The sequence below is a fragment of the Pteropus medius genome, unplaced genomic scaffold (genome assembly GCF_902729225.1).
Source record: "Pteropus medius unplaced genomic scaffold, Ma_sr-lr_union100, whole genome shotgun sequence".
NCBI classification, from domain to species: Eukaryota; Metazoa; Chordata; class Mammalia; order Chiroptera; family Pteropodidae; genus Pteropus; species Pteropus medius.
Genome location: NW_024349797.1, coordinates 22,525,322 through 22,546,937, shown reverse-complemented (window position 1 = coordinate 22,546,937; position 21,616 = coordinate 22,525,322). Strand labels below are relative to the sequence as shown.

The window sequence follows — 21,616 nt, the reverse complement described above, 5'->3', positions numbered from 1 at the left end:
GTCCCCTGGCCAGTGTCCCTGCTCCTGAGTGGAAGTGGCCATGTGTGCTTCTCCACAATACCCTACGGGGCCACAGACACTCCGGGAGGTCCCAAGGCCACCCGCCACCTGGGGCTCGGTCCCTTTGAGGCACCCTGGCTCCAAGAGCTGCTTCTGCTCTTCCCCCAGCGGGGGGGAGTTGGAGGCCCTCTGACAGGTGAGAACACTAAGAAACACAGGCCACAACCCACCTGCTGGGGTGTCGATCAAGGACAAACATCAGGTGAGGATCATCGCAACGACTTGAAGTAACTTTATTCTAGGCCGCCTGGCGTTGACTTTTCAGTAACAGCTCGGTGAGGACAACGAGCTCCAACAAGAAGTGGGTGCACCAACTAAGACCCCCCAATTCATATTCTCGGCGACCCTGCTCCACTTACAAGACACTGACCTCTTTTCAGGAATCATTTGAAACATGATGATAAGGGCTCACAAACGGTTCAAGACTCTAATTTGTCTACTCAAAAAATGAGAGGTTGCTGATAAAAAGTCATCTCTACTTTTTCCTTCAGAGAGGCAAAAAATGAATTTACAGATGCTGTGGGGAAACCTGGATGCAGGTGACAGGCACAGCACAGCAGGCACCCAGCCATGAGCTGAATGAGGCGCTCCAGCCCGGCTTGCGGCCAGTGTCCCTGGCGTGGCTGCCCGGACCCTAACTGTGACTTGACAGTGGTCAGAACCAGCTTGCGCAACACCATGGCTAAATTTAGTTTCATGATGAGCAATAAAATTTACATGTTCTTTATTTAGTCCATATAATACACCATTTTTAGAGTTTTTTAAAATTAGATAAAAGAGCATATTAAATGGCAAGTGTATGAAGTTTCTCTTCATAAACAATGTCAAAACAAAAAGTTTTGAGTTACAAAATGTTAAAAAATATGTAGGTACTTAACATTTCACTAAAGCATAAAGTTACAGATATTTTTCTAAAGAAAAATAATTGTGCCACTTACCTAGTTTTGCTGTTTCTATGAACTTTTTTTTTATTCTGTACATAGGACATTTTGTACAAAATATGAAGTCTACATTTTTATTACTTATTACCATAAAACAAAGATACAATGTATGTACAATATTAAAAGGAAGCCATACTAAAGCCACACTAAAAAGACACTCGGAATAGTGACATTTCTGATGTACAGATACATTTTGGAAAGAGTGAAGATGCCAAACGCCCCAACTTTATGAAGAAAAACAGTCACCAGTTTATTTTCAATGTAGTAATTTCGAAACCATTTTGGTACAGAATAAACAATGTATCTATATAATAATATATAAGTTGAACAATTAGCACAGGGAATCTGAGTACTAACTAGGAAAACTTTAATAGGCCAAAATATTAAATAATACTCTTGTCAAAGAAAATTAGTTTCTCTCATAACTTTTTCCCACCCCCCTTTTTTGGTGAATGTTTGTCTTCAATAAAGAGCAGAAATAAAACCTAGACAAAAAGATGTTCTTATACGTTGAGCTTTTACACAATCACCCGGACACTGATATTTTGCTTTTTCCCTAGGGCAAAAAGAGAGTCTTCCAGAAAGCTCTCTCACAAACACACTGAGCATCCAAAACCAAGGATATCTGAGCGTCTATCAGCTAAAGACGGAAGTTCAAACAATGGTGTATCAAAATACGCAAGACGCTGCTTTATACAATAAAAAGCACCCTTTTTCCCTCAAAAGGAGAAGGCATCTAAACTTTTTTAAAATTATAAGTTTCATAATGGTAAAATGGATAGACTTGTCAAGTTTCTCAGGAAGTGTTTCTGCTCACGAGGTGGGCTTCTCGCTTCCGGCTGGGGCAATCTCTGAATTTAGTACTTGCTCTTTGCACAAGGAGTTCCCTCTCCCCCAAATGATTTTTCTTCCAAGACACAGGAAATAAACACTCAGTGGATTTAAGTGGAAGCGATGAACAGTGGCAGGCACCACAGCTGCACAGGGAACGGTGTCTGCTTTCCACAACGTCTGAGTGGGTACCCGAGACCTTGATTGAGAAACAGATCCTAAAAGAAGCCACATTATCTCTTATGCATCCAGACATCTAACATCGAGTTATAAAATCTTATGCCGGAGACAAAAAGAAACTAGAATCACTTGTTAGAACAGCAGCACACATCTCGAATAGCTTTCAAGCAGGATAAGTAAGTCAAGATACTGGCCACCCTGAGAGAAATGAAGGACAGACACGGCACTAAAGTGTAAGGATTTTTCTCCTCGTGCTATGCCATCAAAACCAAGAAGCTCAGTACATGCAAGGAAGCCTGCAGAATAGACAGCAGCGCTCGACGAAAACCCACACACTGCACCCCCTTGCGGGTGTTTGGAACGCGTGCTCTTTTCAGCGTAAAAAAGACTCGTGTGAAGCCGTCCTCACCGCTGCCTCCTCTGAGCTGAGAACCATGTCACGGCAGCAAGCGGATGCCACGCCACTGCCCGGCACGCGCGGTGTCATTTTCGCTGCGTTTGGCCAAAGGCGGCTGCAGCCTGCACGAGGCCGAGAAGTGGCGTGACTCGGAAGGCCCTTATTCTAGCTCCCTCCCGTGTGGCGTTCTTAGGGACTCTAATGCGACGAATTCGAGTGCCTTGTTAAAGGGCAACGATGCGTTTGTTAGTAGAGAAAAAAATCCTGCGAACCAGAAACTGAACGCGTTACTTCAAAATGCCAATTCCGGACAAGGTAGACAGAGAAAGCTCTTTTTAAAGTAAAATTCTCCGCGACCTCACTCCTGGGGTTCTGGGCTTGGGGGCGCAGAGGGGAAATATGGCTTTACAGACACAGCGGTCGGACACGGTCTGCATGTCGTCAAAGAAAAGCTTCAGGAAAAAACAGCGGTTGAGGATTGTCAGGTCACCTTTCCCAGGAAGTCGTGTTAGAACAAGGACAGCAAAGAAGCCTGTCAGCGAGATTCAGAAAAACACAGGAGGAAAGAAACTGCTGGCCTAACAATCACGCAGAAACCCTCTCAAAGGCTGCGAAGTCTCCAACAACGTGCGACACTTTCTGAGTGTTCCTCTGATTTGAAAACCTTGACGTGACCCTAGAACCTCCTATATTAAATGATCGCAGGTTCCGTTTGGGTGGAACGTGAGGGTGACGACCAGGGTGCTCTGCTTAGCTCTGATTTTGGGAAACTGTCTGATCGGGGCCTGTGCCGGGGTCGTGACGAGGTGGCGGGGACGCCGTCGGGGCCCCGAGCCCGGCCGCGGTCTGGGGGTCACCATTGTTTGAACTCCTAATCTCGAGCTGAGGCGGAAGTGCGTGTTGCCTACGGGGCGGGGGCGAGGGGAGCTCTGACTCTGAGTGTAACTGATTTGTATGGCACGGAAAGGGCGTGTTTTCTACAGAATCCAGGAGGAGCCGGCGGCGGCCGAGGCGGCGGGGCTAGCGGCCGTCCTGGGGCAGCAGCGAGTCGGCTCTGCAGTGAGCCTCCAAGGCGTTCTTGGTGTGGGGCTCCTGAGGCAGCTCGGACTTGCGGCGGATCAGGGGCCGGTCCTTCTTCGGGTCCTTCTGTGCCTGGAACGAAAACGCAGCGGCATTGGCTCCGAGCCACGCGCCTGGGCCGAGCCGCGACGGCAGCGTCAGTCAAAGGACGGCGGGCGGCCGAGGGCGGCACCCGTGCTGGGCGCAGGCGAGGAGGCCTGGGGGTGCCTGCCGTGGTAAGTAACCACCGCGTCGCGTCACGCCCTGCGTTCGGTCGTCTGGCGTGCGGTCCTGCACTGAGCACTCAGCGCCAGTCAGTCCCGCAAAGAGCAAAAGCCTCCGAGTTCATGAAATCTCAACGCCATCCTACGGCCCCGCCCACTACTACGAGGCATCTCGCAAAGCTGAACTTTCCTCTGGAGGTAAATAAAAAGAATAAATGAAAAACGCATTTTAAACTGAATTTAAAGGCAATGATAGGCCTCAAACTTCTATCGAATTTGGAAAAGATACTTTAAGAGGTAGTGAATGAGTCACATGGGGAAAAAACCATCTAGAACTTATAAATACTGTATTTAATTATTTACATCAAGTTTCCTTATATTAATGGTAAGAAATAAAAGACTCCCTTCTCTATCCCATTCCCCTTCTGAAGTTTAGGACATTTTGGGTCTACGGCCACGCCACCCTGAACAAGCCCGAGCCCGTCTGATCTCAGAAGCTAAGCAGGGTCGGGCCTGGGTAGTACTTGGATGGGAGACCACCTAGGAAGACCAGGTGCTATAGGCATAAAAAAATAAAAAATAAATAAAAATAAAATAAAAAAATAAGGGATTGTAAGCTGACAAGGTCCTTGCAATCTGTGAGGTCAACCAAAGGTTGCTTCGCCTAAAAAAAAAATAAAAAATAAATGAAGTTTAGGACGTTTTGGTTTTACTTAAAAAAAAAAAAAATAAACAAATCCCATTTTTGCATGGGGATTTAGAGAACTGTGTCTGCCAAGAAAGGGGCCTGGCGTGGGGAGTTCATACACCTGAAGCGTCCATTTCCACGAGTTAGTCTTAAACGAACTAGCAGGAACACTGCGTTAACATCTGAAACCGGATGACGAGCCACCCCGCTCGCCCAGAACACTCAGCGAGACACTTTAACCAGAACCAGGCCTTCCCTTCTGTTCGGCGTCCCCACCAAAAAGGAGACAGTATTTACAGAGAAAAAGCTACTCTGTGGATGAAAACAAACATCTTTAAGGGAAAATTTGTTTTGAGTCAATTATCTGATAACATAAAGAACATAACTGTAACAACTTCTTGTAGTTTCCAGATATTGAACTTTGGTATAATATAAAAAGTCTACTTTTCTTTAATGAAAAATTCAAAAACCTGCAAAGGACATACATAAAAAGTTCACCTTTCGGCAGAGCTAGTATTTCTTAGGGTTCTTTGCATGTTTACCTACAGAAACAGCAACAATGTCAAAGTTTAGGAAGAATTTTGCGTGGCATCATTTTAGGATTATTTTTAGAAACATTCTTGGAATACTAATATTCGTTCATGGTAAAGGCAGGTGTTTTGTTTCCCCCCTGGAGACTGGCGTGAGATGGCCTCAGGGACACCACACGTGTCGGAAGACTGTGACGGACACGAGTCTATCACGGCCACCGCGCTCCTCACGGCGCTTTTGTTTGTGAAGCAGGTTTGCCTCCGACCCACGAGAAACTCGGGGAAATCCCACCCTGAGTTTTACGTCCATTCCAGGCTGAGCTGAACAACAAAGCACAGCGAAGCCAAACAAAACCAAGACTTTTATATACTTGGGGCATTTAACGGCTGCTGAGACAGGGATTCCCAAGAGAAGAAATCTTGGCATAAAGGCAGCAGCAGACACCTTGGAGCTGGAACCAACAGATGCCAAGTGGGAAAACCAACAGGACCCTGGAGCTTCTGAAAGGACAGAGTATGACAGGTGCATCCGAGCCTTTCTGAGCGGGCATTTAAGTGCGTGTGTAAAGCAGAGAATAATTTCACAAACAACACGGGGGGCGGGAACGGGAGGCAGGAGAGCATGAGATGTCACACGGCCAGTGGCCCGAAGTGAGCAAGGCTGGGTGGGGGAGACGTGCGTGAACGTGCTGGCAGCGGGGGTGAGAGACAGGACAGGTGGAAGGCCACGACGGTGACACCTCTGTGGAAGGAACCGGCCTCTGTTCCGCAGCATGACGGCAGAGCGAGGAGGCCAGATGTCCACAGAGCTGGCGAAAGAACCCCAGGGCTTGGGATCCAGGACTGTGCACGTTTTTATTATTAAAGTAGCACAGAACCAATCGCAAATTTTTCAGGGGCCAGGTTCCCTGGCTCTCGCCATCACCAGCCGGGATGACAGAGAAAATACTTCATGTCCGTGACGCTCGCTTGTCAGTTCCCTCCCTGGGTGTATAAGTCCCCAGTGTGCTCCACGGGTCGAGGAGCGAATACCTGCACTTCCGCCTCTCGTCTTTCTACACCTTCCTTATTTGCGTGGTTGACACGGCTTTCCTCCCGACCGACTGCTAAAAATGAGAATTGTAAACATTTTAAACGTCTCCGACGTGAGTGTCGTTCACATGCATTTACTATACACGGGCTATATATGGGGGTTCTATACAGGGTCACACGAGTCTCTCAAAAGAAATCCAAATGATGCTTCTGACAGGCAAATCTATAGCCGAATTCTCCACAGCAGCCCCACTAGCTGTACCCCCTGGCTGTACCCCAGTAATACTGTCGTTCCCTGCCCCACACGCGCCCCGTCCTGAACCAGCGCTGAGTCGTTTTATAAAAGGACAGTGGATAACTGTTTTGGAAAAATAAAATGGGCTGAAAACAAAATTAAAAAGACCCTGGAAATAGTGTTTCATTTTCAGCTCTAGCTTATGTCGGTTGGTCTCCGAATCATGCACATAAACTTCCCCTGAATCGTGGTCTCTTCTTTTTAACAGAGATTTTGAGAATATCAGGGATATGACTCCAGCATTTTCTAATTAAGAAGAGTCTATCACATCAAATGTTATACCCCAGAGACTGCGCTATAAGTATCTTCATCTAGGTCGGCTGAGATGTTGGCGGGGAGTGGGGTGGTCAACTGATGCACAGAAGCCTATAATACGTCTCGAAACTGGGGAGTGTTAACCTTCCGCCTTCATCCTTTCTTGGGACTGTTTTGGTCCTTTGCATTTCCATAAAAATTTTAGAATCAGCTTGTCAATTTCTTAAAAGAAAAAAAAAAAGCTGCTGGGATTCTGACTGAGATTGTGATAACTTGGGGCGAACGGATACCTTAAGGGCACCGAGTGTTCTGACCCCAGACTGTGACCCACAGAAATCTAAAGGTAAGGGCAGGGGATAGTCTTCGTAAGAATGTCTACTACAGAAAAAAAAAGCTCCCTACATGACCTGATTTCGAGTCATCAAAACGAACATGTCATGAGTTCTCCAAAAGACACGCCGTTTACATGGCCGTTATTAGGAGCTAAGCAAGTAGCTGACCGTACAGGTGAATGCGTCCCCACCAGGTGTGCAGGTGCTCGGCCAGGGCACCGACGCGACCCTTCCTAAGGCAGTGGGGGGTGGGCCAGTGGGGAGGTCTCCCTGGTGCCACATAAGACTAATGTTGACTTTCAAGGCCGTTTCACTCAACATGAGGATGCTGTTTTGGTTTGTATCCTTGGGCAAGCTCTTGATCTCCTACAGAGGAGGCCCTAAATCATGAACGTGTCCCTAAGTTACATAATTATGTAACATGTTCATTAGACTTTGGACATAGTTTATTTTCTTCCTAGCTTTAATGACCAAGTCAAAGAATGTACCAAAAAAAAAAAAAAATCCTCTAGCCCTAAAATATTTAACGGGAAAGAACTGGCTTGTAAGCCATAAGTTTCCTTTTCAACTCTGTGTGGTCTAAGTCAGGGGTCCCCAACCCCCGGGCTGGGGACCGGCACCACGTGGCCTGTTAGGAACTGGGCTGCACAGCAGGAGGTGAGTGGTGGGCAGGCAAGCGAAGCTTCATCTGTATCTGCAGCCGCTCCCCAGCGCCGGCATCACTGCCCAGCTCCACCTCAGGTCATCAGGCATTAGATTCTCATGGGAGCACCGGTCCCTGGTGCCACAAAGGTTGGGGACCACTAGCTAGATCGTGCACCTGGTCCTGTCTGATCAGGTGGGCAATACAATTTACGTGAATTCAAAACAAATCGATTAGAAACAGCCCTCACTGTTTGAGCTCCAATAACACCAGCATTTATGAACCATCTGCATAAAGCATAATTTTAACCACTCCAACTTTTTACGTGTTGGAATTTTAGTGCTGGGTGTCTTCAGAAATTCTTACCCTGGTCAGAAGGGGTTTAAGTCTGGCAGCCAGGGCCACACTAGTGTACAGGGACCGAAGCGGGGGCGTGTTCGGAGAAGCAGCACACACAGGGGCAGGGACCTATGGCCCGTGTAGTCTCGGGCTGGCAGTAACTCTGACCGGACCAGTGGAGATCCGGATGCGCATCCCGCCTGCAGCCCCAGTCCCCGGCATGCCCACCAGAGCCGGCGCCCGGGGTGGGTCCTCGGGAGGGAGGCAAGGCCTGCCCCGGCGTCTGCCCCCACGTCTGCACCGCGGGGCTGGGCAGCGGCTGCGGTAGGGAGCCCCGGGGACCCGGGGGACCGCTGGGCCAGAGCAGAAGTTGGAAGGAGGAAGGAAGGCAGAGGGCAGAGCGCGCGGCAGGACGCTACTGCGAAGCTTGTGGCCTTTTGCCCAGGCTAACATTTACAGAGCAGGGAAGGGGGGATCGTCACTGGTAAGGTGAACACAGAGACAACTCCCAGGCACACATTCAGCCCTCAAAGGTTGTCCTCGGGATCCGATCCCTAGCATAGCAGGTGCGGTGACATGTGCCCTATACGCTTACCTGAGCTTAAGTTTTACCCTGAGCTCACACGGCCGGGCACGCGCCCACTACACTCATCCGCGTTTCTCAGGCGAAGCGGCGGCGCGCGCCCCCGCTGAGCTCGCACACGTTTACCTGGCGAGCCTCTTCGTTCACTGCCTTTCTCAGCATCAGCACATCTTCAAACAAGGGCCCATCTGTCTCCATTGCAACCGGGATGCTCATGGTGCTCGCTTGACTATACACTGCGTACTGCAATGCAAAGTGGGAGTCACTCTCTGTTAGCGCTCGGGGCCCGGCTCCGGGGACTCCTGGCCAGGGACACGCCTTCCCACCGATGCCCCCCAGGGCCCTCTGCCACGGGGCTGTCCTGCGCCGGGCAAACCAGCTGCCTGCGCCTCCAGGGCCCCGGGCCCGCCAGCTTCCAAAACCCAGAACGCCGTGTACTCTCCGCTGCGGTGAGGACCGCGGGGCCGGTGCCAGGGGTCACGGCCGCTCTCCCCGGCCCCGGTGCTGACGGACAGGTGGTGACACCCGCCTTGCAGCCTGTGGTGTCCTGGCTCCGCGTGAGTGACGCGCCGCACGCCCTGGATCTGGTCGCGAGGCCTGCCTCACCTGGAGACCGCCACGTCCAACCGCCCAGCCTCGGCCACACGCCGACCTCGCGGCCCTTCCTCCTTCTGGAATCTCCCTTCCTCGCTCCTTCCCCCGTCCCCCATCGTGGACAGGCCGCTGTCCACACCGCCCAAACCACACAGCTGCCGCCCTGACGTGGCACCGCTGGGCAGGACCGGTGTGCCTGCTAGTCCAGCACCCGGACAGTGGGGTCCTGGACCCCACAGCTTCCCGCGGCTCCTCCCCTCCCCATGCTCCCTGGCTCTGCTGCGAGTGGCACACTGTGCGCTGCTGGCCTCTGACTTCGTGACACGGGGATAAGATGGCTTCAGTTAAATGAGCAAAGGGACACAAAGCAGCGTGACTATTAGTGTTTAGTGTCCACTCCCCCGTCGGGGCGAGCGCAGGGGGCGGGAGAGACGCGCGTCTGCTATGAGCCGGTGCTGTTCCAAGTGCTCCGCACGCCTCGCCACAGACCTGCCGTGGAGCGGGCCCTAGGCTATGTGCTAGGCCCGAGGCCCCGGCCGGTGGGCGACGCTGGCCGTCCCACCCAGACCCTCCTGCCGCACGTCCTCCACTCGCCGCCAGCTGACCGCCCGCGTCCCGCTTGCGTCCTTTCTGCCAGGAGGGAGGGTCCCCCTCTGCCTCCCTCGCCGCCTCTTTCCCGCCAGCATCCGGGAAGGGAGCTGTCCCAGGGCCCCTTCCCCACGGCCAGCAGCCCGTGGACTGACCGCCACCCTCCCCGGAGCTCCCGGCCCGCCTCGCACGTCCTGTGGGGCTTCAGGCCGTGCCCCGCGGCGCCGTCCACCTGCCCAGGCCGTCCTTGGACACGCCGCTCGCCCCCCGCAGCCAAGCCCTGGGCGCCGTTTCTTCGCCACCCGTGGGTACCCGGGTCCCCACAGCTCCGCCCAAGGGGGGTCCCCCGGCCGCCTCGCTGGGGACGAAGAGCTTTCTGTAGCACAAGTCCAGCCGGGCCACCGCGCTCCTCATGGCACTTCGACACCCGTACGCGTTTCTGGGGACGAGCCCCCAGCCCCCCACGGTGCGACCAACCGGGCTTCCCTGCTCTTCCCCCCGCTCCCGAACTTGTCAGACTGGTTAGGCGCCCCACCTGCATGGGGCCCAGCCCTTCTGCTGGGCTGAGGGCCCGGGGGACACTCAGGACCGTGGCCGCCCCGCGCCTGAACTGTTTCCTATGTGTCTGTCTTCAGAGGCGTGAAGCAGCCCCTCCCGTCACCACCGGGCACACGCCGCCACCTGGCTGTCCCTACCGGCCCCTCCAGGCCTCCGTCTGCCCCCTCACGGGTCGGAAGCACTTTGAAGCTGGGGACTGTGCCTCGTTCTCATCCTCGGACCCCAGAAAGTCCACAATTCGGGACACACAACCGGCATCCCTCGGCGCAGAGACGGGGACGTGGCACGGCGCCTCGTCCTCCAGGGGCTCAGAGCCGCTGGGCCGGACAGAAGCACAGATAACTGCAACCTCGCGGGTGGCCCAGGGACCATTTCTTAACCAACACTTCGGCCCGTGGCTCCACTGGGCGAAGGACAGAGTGGTTTCCATGGAATCCGCCGACGGGCTGTGCCTGGCGCGGCGAGCGCCCTCGGTCCCCGCTACGCCCAGGGCAGGGAAAGTGTCACCGGGGATGCGACAGGAGGTTCCCAGTGAAACCAACATCACGCAATGGGAGGGGGTCCTGGCCAGGAGCAGAAACCCTTCGAGGGGGAGGTTCGGGCGGCAAAGGCAGGCGCATCGCCCGTGGAGCTCGTCTCCCGAGGACAGGCACCGCCCGGGGCGCTGCGGTCTCCCCGGCCCCACACGAGAGCTTGTCCCAAAGTCGGGGAGACGGAAGCGGTGGACTGTTACGCAGCCTCTCGGTGGTGTTTGTTAGGGGTCTTCGGCATCTCAGTATGAAATCATACACGGAGCTGCCACAACCGCTGGGACAAACACGACAGAACGTGAGGGCACCCCACCTTTCCCGACCCCCACGGGCCCGGGGGGAGGCGCACGTTCCCGTCTGTGAGCAGAGGCAGCACTTGGTTTATAAAGAAACAAGAGCAACCGGCCGAAACGCTCCCAGACGCACGTCGGCGAACAGACTGCATTTCTGGGGACGCACCTTACGAAAGGAAGCTGTGAAGGCGCATGTGAGGTAGAGCCGAGTTTCAAAAACGCGACCATTTTCGGTACGGAAATGAGACAAAGGGTATTATTTCCTTTTTGCTGTTGTAAACGGCGAGCTGCAGTTAGACTTCAGAAAAGATTTTCTCTCGAGAGAATGATAGGCAAGTACCGAGGCCCTGACTTCCAGCCCCGAGAGACGAGCCATGAAGTATTTTCCGTTGCAGACTCTGCACCGCGGCCCGGAGCATGAGGATGGGTTTGCTGGGGTCGTCACACAGAGATGAGGAGTCAGGACAGCGCTCAGGTCAGAGGTTACAGGTCAGCACAGCGAACACACAGAGCAGGCAAACCCTCCACACTGACGTCGTCACCGAGACATTTACAGAGAGAACGGCCAGAAGGAACGAAAATGTGATGCAGGGAAACCAGAGGGAGAGAACCACACACATCTCAGAAGGCGCGACTGCCGGCCACAGCGGGGGAAGCGGGTCCCGTTGGCTGACGCGGCCCCCCAGCGACTCCGCGTTAGCGACGGGAAAGCTTTACGCACCTCATCATGAGGTTATTTCCACATTCTGGGCAAGACAAACAAAGCCAGACCCTCTGACTTGTATGCGCCGTCTGTGTTTCTCAAGGGTGCTGTGCCTGGGTCTTTGACAATTCCAGCTGGGCCCTTTGTGTGACCCGTCGGGCCGGGCCCGCCCGCTATGCCTGTCTGGCTGTATGGTTTTGCTGTGCTTTAAAGCAGGGGTCCCCCACCCCCGGGCCTCAGACTGGTACCGGTCCGTGGCCTGTTAGGAACCGGGCTGCACAGCAGGAGGTGAGCGGGAGGCCAGCGAGCGAAGCTTCATCTGTGTCTGCAGCCGCTCCCCAGTGCTGGCATGACCGCCTCAGCTCCGCCTCAGCTCCTCAGGCTTTAGATTCTCACAGGAGCACCGGGCCCTGGTGCCACGAAGGCTGGGGACCGCTGTTTCGAAACACCTGTCAATATTTTAACTGCACTTTCAACACACAATCTATTCTACAGCTGTCTATCTAAAGTAAGCACTACACAGTTTCACAGCCTTTTAAGACCGCATTTCTATGTGGGAACATGGAATAAGTAGTTAGAAAAATGCTGGTTATTCATTTTGGGTGGGATCAAGGACATCAGTAAGAATGTCACCCCATTTCCCTATGGTTTAAGTCTGACTGTAGTTTTAGCGAAGAAAATACAAATCAGTATGTTAGTGCGTAGGTAAATAGACACTTTTAGTATTCACGGATCGCTTTCCATTAAATGTCAGAGGCTGAAAAACCTACAGACCGACTTAGACAACAATTATTTATCTGCTCCTCTCATCAAAGGAAATAACACTGCTTAGAATGCAGTTCACCTTATTGAATCCATTAGGATTTTGCTGGTAGCTGAGTAGTTCTCCTCATAAAGGAAAACCTTTTCTTTTCTGGGGAGCTGCGAGAAAGCCTAAGAATTCTTAGTGTGGCAAAGATTCACGAACATGATTTTCGGTAAGTGATACTGTGATATCCAGCAAGAACTGTCCGAAGCGACAGCGCTTCAGCCAAGGGGACCAGCGGACATAACACCAAAGACCACGACTCAAACCCCCAGGTCCCGGCCGCCCTGGGAAGTCAGCCCAAGAGTCAGTGCTGCACGGAACCCCGCTTCAGCGGCTGGCCTCGCCAGAAGACACCGCGTCTGTGCCCGCCTGCCGGGGCACGCTGGCCGCCTGGCTAGGAGGGGGACAGGGCTAGTTGCTAACGTGGCAGAAGTCAGTTTTCAACAATAAAAAGCTCAGCCTGTAGAAACCCAATTTTAGGAAAGAGGATATCAACTTTATACTGACTCTATTTCAAAATCTAATTTTTAAAAAAAATTTGATATTAGGAAGAAAGAAATATAGTTTGGGCTACAGCATCTATGACATTTGCAAGAGAAAACAAATTACCATCTTCGCCTGAAATAGAGGCTGTATTCTGGTTTTCTTTTTACCACAGTATATTCGTAAGTTTTATATCTTATTCAAAAAGCCAGGGAAAAAAAAAAAGTCAATTCTGTGGTAAAAACTTTTGGGGGCAAAATAAGTACTTGTACAAAAGTTGAACATTATTTTTATTGCAGATATTTTCATATACAATGTCAGTGACGCGATTTCTCTCCCGTCCCGTGACGAAGCCGCACGCCTACCTTAAAATACATTCAAGTGACAAACACCCTAGACGCTTTCGTGTTACGCTCTGTTTTCAGTACCTGGGGGTTTGCTTTGGCTAGATTTTCTATTTTAACCCACGCTTCTTCACGTTCTTTCATTTTTAGCTTCTCTCTGAAAAACAGTAAAACGTCATCAGTGTTAGGGACACGAATCAGATTTGAGAAACGGGCGAGAGGGAACACACACTTGGGGCGCGATGTGACCCCACGTGCCCGCCCCTTTCTGGTGTCCGTCCACAGGTCACGGTGGGGGCCACACACACGTGTGAGGAAAATGACCCAGACTTAGAGGAAAAGATGAAAATAACATGCTGACACTTTAACACGTCTGAGAATTTACGTTCTTGCAAACCCTTAGGCAAGCATTTCTCTCCCTTTCCCCACCCGAGGAGTGGCTTCTTCACAGGATGGACATAATTTTGACTATGTATCCGTGAAAGCGACACTACCCCTCAGAGTAAAGGAACCCAGATCAAAAGAGCCGACGTCTAACACTGACGACAGAAAAAGGAACAGTCTTCAGAGCCAGGAGGCCTGGGTTCCTGCCTGGTCCCTCTCTAATGAGTCATATGACCTGGACCCAATTTTTCTGGTAAATCCGGAAACGTGCTACATGATCTTCAAGGCCCCATTCAGAAAGCTACGCTGTTCTGTGAGAGAACGTCTGCCACCAGAAGGGCCTAGCGCTCAGGTACTTCATGTCTGAACGCGACACTCAGTGGAGGCGGGAACGCACCAGGCAGCGAGGGCGAAGGGAGGCCTGTGGCCCCCGCGGCCCTTCCCTGCCGTGCCCACCGCCTCCCACACGCTCTGGCTCACTTCCTGGTGTTCTGCTGTCTCTTTCTTTGAAAGCGACCATGAAAGCAAGGGTTTCGGTCTGCTTTACTCACTGCTGTGTTCTCAGAACCTAAGACCGGGCCTGGATATAAGCGAACACACAGTGCACGGGACGAGCCTGGCCGTCGGTCATGCGCGCAGCAATCTGAACTATATTGATTCGAGTGTATTGACCTTAGCCAGCTTCGACTGACAAGCAAAGAATCAAATCTGCCCACAGTTTATACTTGACTCTGAAGATGTGACTTTAACGATGAATTAATCACATAATTACTAGCACGGCCTGGGGACAGGGCGCCTCGTCACGTAGACTGTCCCTGGACAGATGCGGGCTCGGAAGGCCTGGCAGCGCGAGAGCGAGGCCTTGGTTTTGCGCAGGACACGGGCGAGGCTGCAGAGAACGCCCACGCGACGGAGGCCACCACAGAGCACAGCGATGGTGACGTGACGTCTCCTGCTGTAAGAACAAATCTGACGGGGTGTGGTCCAAACTCCGGCCGTACGAACGTGAAAAGTTACGGCACAGTACAGCCTCTACCGTCCCCGAGGAAATTCCGAAAGTTCAATTCTTGACTATACACGCACTTTTCGCAAAAATGATTCAACTAGTAGCATAATGGAGAAAACGTCTAATTCTAAATACGTGTTCTTTGAAAATAAGTTATCATAACAAAGGTTTTATTTGCTTTCCAAGTGAAGAATACCATCTTCGGTAAACTGGCAGGAGAGGTTTACCCAGGATCAGGGAGAGACCCCTGGAGGGGGAACCGAAAGGAGCAACTTACTTCAGTTTCTCTGCTTTGAACTGCTGGGTGCAGTCATCAAACAGCTTCTGGTTCATCTCCATGAACAGTTTCAGCGCGTTGTATATCAAGCCATGTATTGTCCTGTAAGTAAAGCTCTGTGTTGAAACTGGGGACACTGGATCGCCGTCATCCGTCTCCCCCTCCTCCTCGCCCACAGCGATTTCTGCTCCGGACTCCCCAGGCTATGTCGATAGTCCCACGTTCCCCAGGTTTCCTAAGCTTTACACTACAAGCTGCTGCTTCTGAGCCCCGTGCTGGCTTCTGCACGCCAGCCGCGCAGCCTGGAATTCCTCCTTCGGAGTCACTCTCGTCCAAGTCCCTCCGGCCCTGCAGCTCACTGTCCCGGCTAACGGCGGCCAGGAGCCTCCCTACTTGGAAACTGAATAAAAAACGTTGAACACACATAATTAAGACAAACTTAATTATACAGAGGACGAAAACGGGAACATTTTATTTCCCGTAAATGTCAGCTTCCTCTTGATCTGATTTGCGAGGGCAGGACATCAGCTTCAATGATGCTAGAGCAGTCTGGTGTCCAGCTCGGCTCCAGGCTCCGGCAGGACAGGCCCAGCGGCTCTGCGGCCCAGTGCAGCCTTGTGGGGACTCGAGTCCCGGCTGCCACCCATGCAGCCGCAGAGGCAACCCCAGCGAGGCAGGCAGAGCCTGGCCAGCCCCGGAATGTGGGCACTGACGAGACAGCAGTTACGCCAACACCCCAGACCCAAAGCCGAACTCCCAAATCACAGCCACTTTAATTCGCTTCATAATAAAAAACCAAACCCACATTTAGACAACACTCAAAAGAACATCTCTTTCTTTGCACTGGGAGGGAATCATGTCGTCACACACGGGAGCTGTGCCTAAACCCCGGGGCCTCTGTTGTCACCTGCTGGGGTCAGTAAAAAAACAGACGCTACAGAGGAGAGTGTGGGAAGCTGACAGGTACCGACCGGACCGCTGCGGGGCGGTCCCGGCTGCTGGCTCTCGGCACGGCCTCCAGTCCCACCGCTGCGAGACCCCGGTGACCGTTTCCTGGGTACGGTCTGGTGCTGTGACTTGACTCGACGCTTCACCACGAGGTGAAGGGCACTGCAAAGCCAGTGCTCTGCGCATGGGCGCACCCAGGGGTTTGGCTCCACGGCGTGTAGAGCGAGGGTCGCAGTAAAGCGAGCTATAATGCCTTTGCTGGAGGAGGGTCCTGCCTTCGGTTTGTGGGACACGCGGCACCCGTGAAGGGCGCACAGCGAGGCGTGCCCGCACACGACGCCCCCTCCGTCAGGCATCACGGAACACTCAGGTGTGTGCCGACATCTGCTCGGTTTCTGGGGGAAGAAAATGGCCGGGTGAGATCCAGCTAGCCGCACGGCAGGTGCTGGCCCGGAACATGGGAGGGGTGTGCAGGGCGGGGGGCTGTAGGCCGGGGGCCGCCACCCAGCTCGTGACTGCAGGTCGGGCCGCGAGGGGGTAGGACTAGAGGATTCTGCTCGGCTCCTCCTGCTTCAAGTCTTACTTAGCAACTGTAATGTAGACGATGGATAAAGCTCAGCCCTGACCCCACGTTTATGTAAAGAACATGAGCACCGGCTCTGCGTTCCACAGGGAGATGGCGTGACACCAAGGCCGAGGCCTCGGGCGGCCGCTGCGGAGTAAACCGGTCCGTCCGCCCTCATGGCGTAAAGGACAAGGGGGGGCCGAGGCAAACGTGTGAGCTTCCTGCGGCTGTTTCTGTCACCTGCCCTGTAGGCAGCGAGCACAGCGGGGTGGTTCTCGGTCTCGCCAGGGTGTGTGACGGCAGGACTGGAGGGCCCCCCAAGAACAGGCAGCCACTGTGCTAACATGGGGCTGAACCCCGAGATCTTCTTCTGCTCTGGAGGGACCTTAACAAGACGTCTGGGAGACGCCGCCAGGGACACTGCCAGGGGAGCTGGGTGCGAACGAACGTGCCCTGTGCGGGCCTGGAGCGGGGGTTAGGATGCGGACTGACGGCCACCCACACAACCCGCACTGTGCTTCACGACAGTCCACAAAGAAACCAACACCCCGCTTTTCGGCTGCTATTTCAGGCTCGGATTCCAGTCGTAACCGGTCTGACGGGCGAGCGGACCCTGCGGACTTACGAACCCGCGCGCGGGGCGGGCGGCAGCCCGGCTTGCTTACTTGTTCCAGTGGGTCTTCGAGTTGCGGTACAAGGACGGGAACATGATGGGCAGGATCTTCGCCGCGTTGTCGCTGATGAGGCTCATGATGTACTCGTTATTCCAGTAGTACAGTGCTCGCTCGGCCACCTGGACGACAGGACCGCGACCGTCAACAGCGAACGCCCTGCTGCCCGCGTGAACAGGGCCACGGCCGACACCGGACAGAAACTCATTATTTCTACAAACCCCAGATGCCCTGCAGAGCCTTCGACGAGGAGGCCGGCGACTTCCTGCGCAGAGGACACCGTCACCACTTATGCAGCAAACACGCATGCTGGACACGGACCAAATGCGCTCCCTCTAGCCATCACCCGCCCGTCCACGGCACGCTCCCTTTAGCCATCACCCGCCCGTCCACGGCACGTGTCGTCTCTCACACGTGTGGCGTGCCGTCGGCACTGGGGACTAGGCAGGGACACGGCGAGGCAGAAGTCGCTGCCTTCACGGGGCTTCCGTTCCATGACGGGGGATTATCTGATTTATTAGAAGGCGTGATGCATGCGGTGACGAGCAGCAGGGGAGGGGACAGGGGCTGCTGGTGTGTGCGTGGGGGAGATGTGGTCATGGAGCACGTCCCTGCAGAGGGACCCGAGGTAGGAGGGGTGTGAGATGGCAGCTCGGCGGCTGGCTGAGGACGAGATGGGGGCAGCAGGGGAGTGCGCGGTGGGTGCGAGGGGCCGGGGCCACGGTTCTGGAACCGTCGGCAGCAAGTACACATGTCCCATGGGGCCGTGCTGAGTCGCCAACTCCCCAGGGAGACTGCGGTTTTGCCTATTTTACACCTTGATTTTCACCGTGTTCGTGACGAGTTTACAATTAATATCTGGTCAACACGACAGAAAGATGGGGTGGCCAGTTCCTTGGTGGAGGCGGAAGGGCTGAATAAAGCCACTGGGACGACCTCTGAAAGAGGCCTGAAGGGTTCCGAAGGAAATCGGAACAAGGAAGTCGAAAGTGACTTGACTGAGGCACCTTTTCAAGCAGGAATTTCACTGTGACGAAAAGCAGGACTATTGACTGTTTCGAAAGAGAGAAGGGAGACGGATTTATATAACCTCAGAAACAAAGGGCCTTATGGAGGGCGAGAGTTCACAGCTGGGTGTGTTTCCATCATGGTATCCGTAAATATTGATCAGCTGTGGAAAACAGCGTTTCATGCACTTGGGAGCACACTGAACAGTTTCAGAGAAGCTATCTTAAACGACTCTCACTGAGAAATGTTTCCAGCGACAGGGACAAGAGACTAAAGCATATTTTACGGAATTAAAACCTTAGCATTTTATTTTGAAGCATAATTAAAGCGAAAGCTTGACGTTCACCTTCAGATTACACGAGAAGCACAGGAGACCACACACGGACGGACCCCTGTCACCCCCGCCCCGCCCCCGCCCGTACCTGGAAGTGGGGGCTGGAGACACACTTGGCCAGCTGCCGGAAGAGCGGCTCCATGATCTTGACGAACTCCGACGGTTCGATCACGTCTAGGATCTCTTCCAGCTCGTTTAAGAACATCACTTCTTTTGGACTGTGAGTCTTTGGCCAGTATTTGAGAAGTGCCATCACCACCTGCAGAAGAAACAGCGCGGTGTGACGTCCACGGCACCCCGCACCCGTGAGCCGAGAGTCTGTTCTTTCGCGCCCACCGCCCAGCGATGAGGTAAGGTGGTGCTTTCTTCCTCGTAGGAGAAACAGTGATTTGGCCAATTAGCACGTGGGTTTTTTATAATTAGAGGAATAGGTCTAATTTTATATACTTTAGAATCGCAATTTTCATTTACGTGACCCACGCACTCTGATTAACCACCTTTTCAAGAGTCAGTTCTTTTAAAAATAATACAAAAAAATAGGCAGTTAGGAGTTTAGAGAAGACCGATGGACAAACAGAGCGTGTGAATCATGTACACGTTTCAGTGTGTAAGTGGCCAGTTCTAAAATTGTTGGCAATATATATATGCACAATCGATTTCTTTCTCAAATTAATGATTTACATACATTTATACACAAACATACATGCTGTGTGTACAGTGTATGAATATATATAGTGTTTTCGACTGCACTAAAGTGTATAAAAAACAGGAAACGTGCTGATGTTGTCAGCTCACACCACAGGGGGCAGCAGTGGGACCTGGGCTCAGGCCCGCACTGCCCTTTGCGCGTGTGACTCAGGCTGGTCACCAACTGCTCAGAGCCCTCATTAAAGACTGGGGGCCCAGCAATCCACCCCCGGGGCCCCCGTGAGGACTGCCCCCCACGCAGCTGCCTGAGGGCTGGTCTTGTGGGGCCTCAGCTGGGTCCCCACCCAGACGGCACGTTGGGCCTGGCGGCAGCAGCCTCCCAATTTGTGGGTGCTGGGGTTACGTTCCCTGCCCGAGTCAGACAGGCAGAGAGCTCCAGCCGGGCAAGCGTTGTTTATTCCTAGTTTCCAAGTTTCCTACCATGATACCAGTAAATACCGTCCACCGGCATATCAGATTTGACCCCATGCAGATTAAGGTTTCTCGAGCTTAGCTATCTTAAGTCGAAAACAGCACAACAATCCAAGGCATTTACCTGTCAGCACACATGAGGAACACACGCAGACTTGCACGCGTAACTGTACGGCTGCAACCCGCTGCTTTAGAGCAGGGGCTCGGCCTCGGAAATCGCCACCCAGCCGCCCGCACTGGGACTGTGGCGGGAGTCACCGCAACGCCGGCTCGTGTGGACTGGCTGGCGGTTCCCGTCACTAGTCACTTCCAGCCCTGCAGGTCACCCCAACTCAAATCTTAGCATTTTATTTTGCTAAGCAGACTGGCCTTTTAATCACTACTTGCTAAAATGCACGGTGGTTTCTGAGCGACACCCATTTAGAACGATTCTGTTTTGATGCTCTTGGCATTCGGGCTTCTGGATAACCTTTCATACGACACTTTGTAAAACCCCAAAATTTATAAAATAAGAAAGCGCTTCTTGTTCTGACGCCTGACGTAAAAATTTACGACACAACTGACTTTAAGAGGAATTATTTTTAAAAAATGCATCGTTTAATGACTTCCCTCTGCTTTTTTCCTCAGAGTAAGTTAATAGACATTTACCGAATTTCTAGCATCCCTCGCGTGTATGAGAAGCGCTGCCCGAACACAGCACGTGCAGACCGCAGCTCAGGCCCAGCTCCTCGCCGCCGGACAAATGGAACTTTGTAGCACAAACACGTTCACGTGTGACCCGCAGGAGCAACTGACGGAGCCATTCAGTGTCGCTGGGAAAGGTTTCACTTCTGGAACCAGGGGCACGCGCTGGGCCCACTTCTCAGACTATTCGGAGTGACCTCTGAGCAGACGGCTCACCGGCTGTTTCAGAGTGACAGCGTGCGTGGAGGGGTGTCTGCCCGGGGACGCTAAGCCCAGGTGACGAGGGCCGCTCGCTGCTGGGAGCGCTCCGAGAACTGGCCTTTCCTCCGGAATCTCTGGAGAGGACAGCCAGGCCTGGCACGTGCAGTGGCCCCGTCTGGCACGCTGGGGTGCACTGCCCGCCCCCCACAGTCCTGGCCTGCCAGGGGCAGGGGAGTTCCCACCAGGCCGCACAGTCGCACTGATCAGCCTGGGAGACAGACAAGTGAGCAGAAGAGAGCGGGGCTTCTGTTCTTCCCACGACGGAGCCGTGCTCGGGCGCCCGGCGACCTTCCAGGCCCCGTGTGCGGTTTGCAAATGGGAAACGTTAATTACAGACCACGAACGGGAGCGCCGAGCACCTCCAAACAGCTCCTCCTTGAAGGAGTCTCAAGCCTGGACACAGCGGATCGCAGGAGCGCACCCAGTGTCCTTCGCAGGCTGCCGGGCGGTCGCCCGCCTTCCCAGGGGCCTACACGTCACCTCACTACCGACAAGCTTCCGACGCCGAGCGTGACACAACGGCCTGTGTATTCTGGTGAAGCATGAACTTCAGAGGAGGGGACTGACCGAGGCAGGGCTCTGAACGTTTTTAATGTGCGGGAACTTAAATCTGCTTCCCACAGTCGAGCGGGTACCATTACCACCTGTGCTGAGGGGATTAAGAAGTGATCCTGGGTGCAGACGCTGGGGACCGGCGTGGGGGCCTGGTGTGTCCCTGTGCTCCTGCCAAGCCAGCCTTCTGTCTGCTGCTTGAGACAGAGGGGCCGCCGAAGCCAGCACGCCTTCTCTGCCTCCCTTCCGCCAGCGAAAGCCTCCGCTCTCGGAGACTTACGTCACCTTTCTCAGTGGGCATTAAAAGCATTTATTAACTCTATCAGCTTTCACGTCACTTCTAGGCGAGAGGAAACAGGTTGGACCCCGCTTTCTGAGTCTCGCTGAGCAGGACGAGGCCCTGGGCTCTGACAGCACACATAGGGGGCTTGGTGGCAGCAGCCTGAGTCAGTGGTAAACACAGTGTGACTTCTTTAGCCACTAGAGAGAGTACGAAAATGTGCACAAAGAAAAATCA

The 21,616-nt window shown here is 53.4% G+C and overlaps 1 protein-coding gene and 1 pseudogene across 7 annotated transcripts in view; one reads left to right on the top strand and one right to left on the bottom strand.

The window, feature by feature from the left end:
• Positions 1-767: 767 nt before the first annotated feature.
• Positions 768-21,616, bottom strand: part of PPP2R5C (protein phosphatase 2 regulatory subunit B'gamma) — a 126,728-nt gene continuing 105,879 nt past the window's right edge. For 3 of the 7 annotated variants that reach the window (XM_039884240.1, XM_039884238.1, XM_039884242.1), the window contains 6 exons: positions 18,572-18,742; positions 17,136-17,263; positions 14,958-15,059; positions 13,375-13,447; positions 8,516-8,632; positions 768-3,561 (listed from right to left, as the gene is read on the bottom strand). In XM_039884240.1, coding sequence (XP_039740174.1) covers positions 3,430-3,561; positions 8,516-8,632; positions 13,375-13,447; positions 14,958-15,059; positions 17,136-17,263; positions 18,572-18,742 — 723 coding nt within the window. In that variant the 3' untranslated portion in view covers positions 768-3,429. Of the gene's footprint in view, positions 3,562-5,942; positions 6,017-8,515; positions 8,633-13,374; positions 13,448-14,957; positions 15,060-17,135; positions 17,264-18,571; positions 18,743-21,616 lie in introns of all 7 variants that reach the window. The other 4 variants (XM_039884237.1, XM_039884239.1, XM_039884235.1 and 1 more) reach the window with 3 other exon arrangements.
• On the top strand, positions 4,139-4,257 carry LOC120619801 (uncharacterized; annotated as a pseudogene).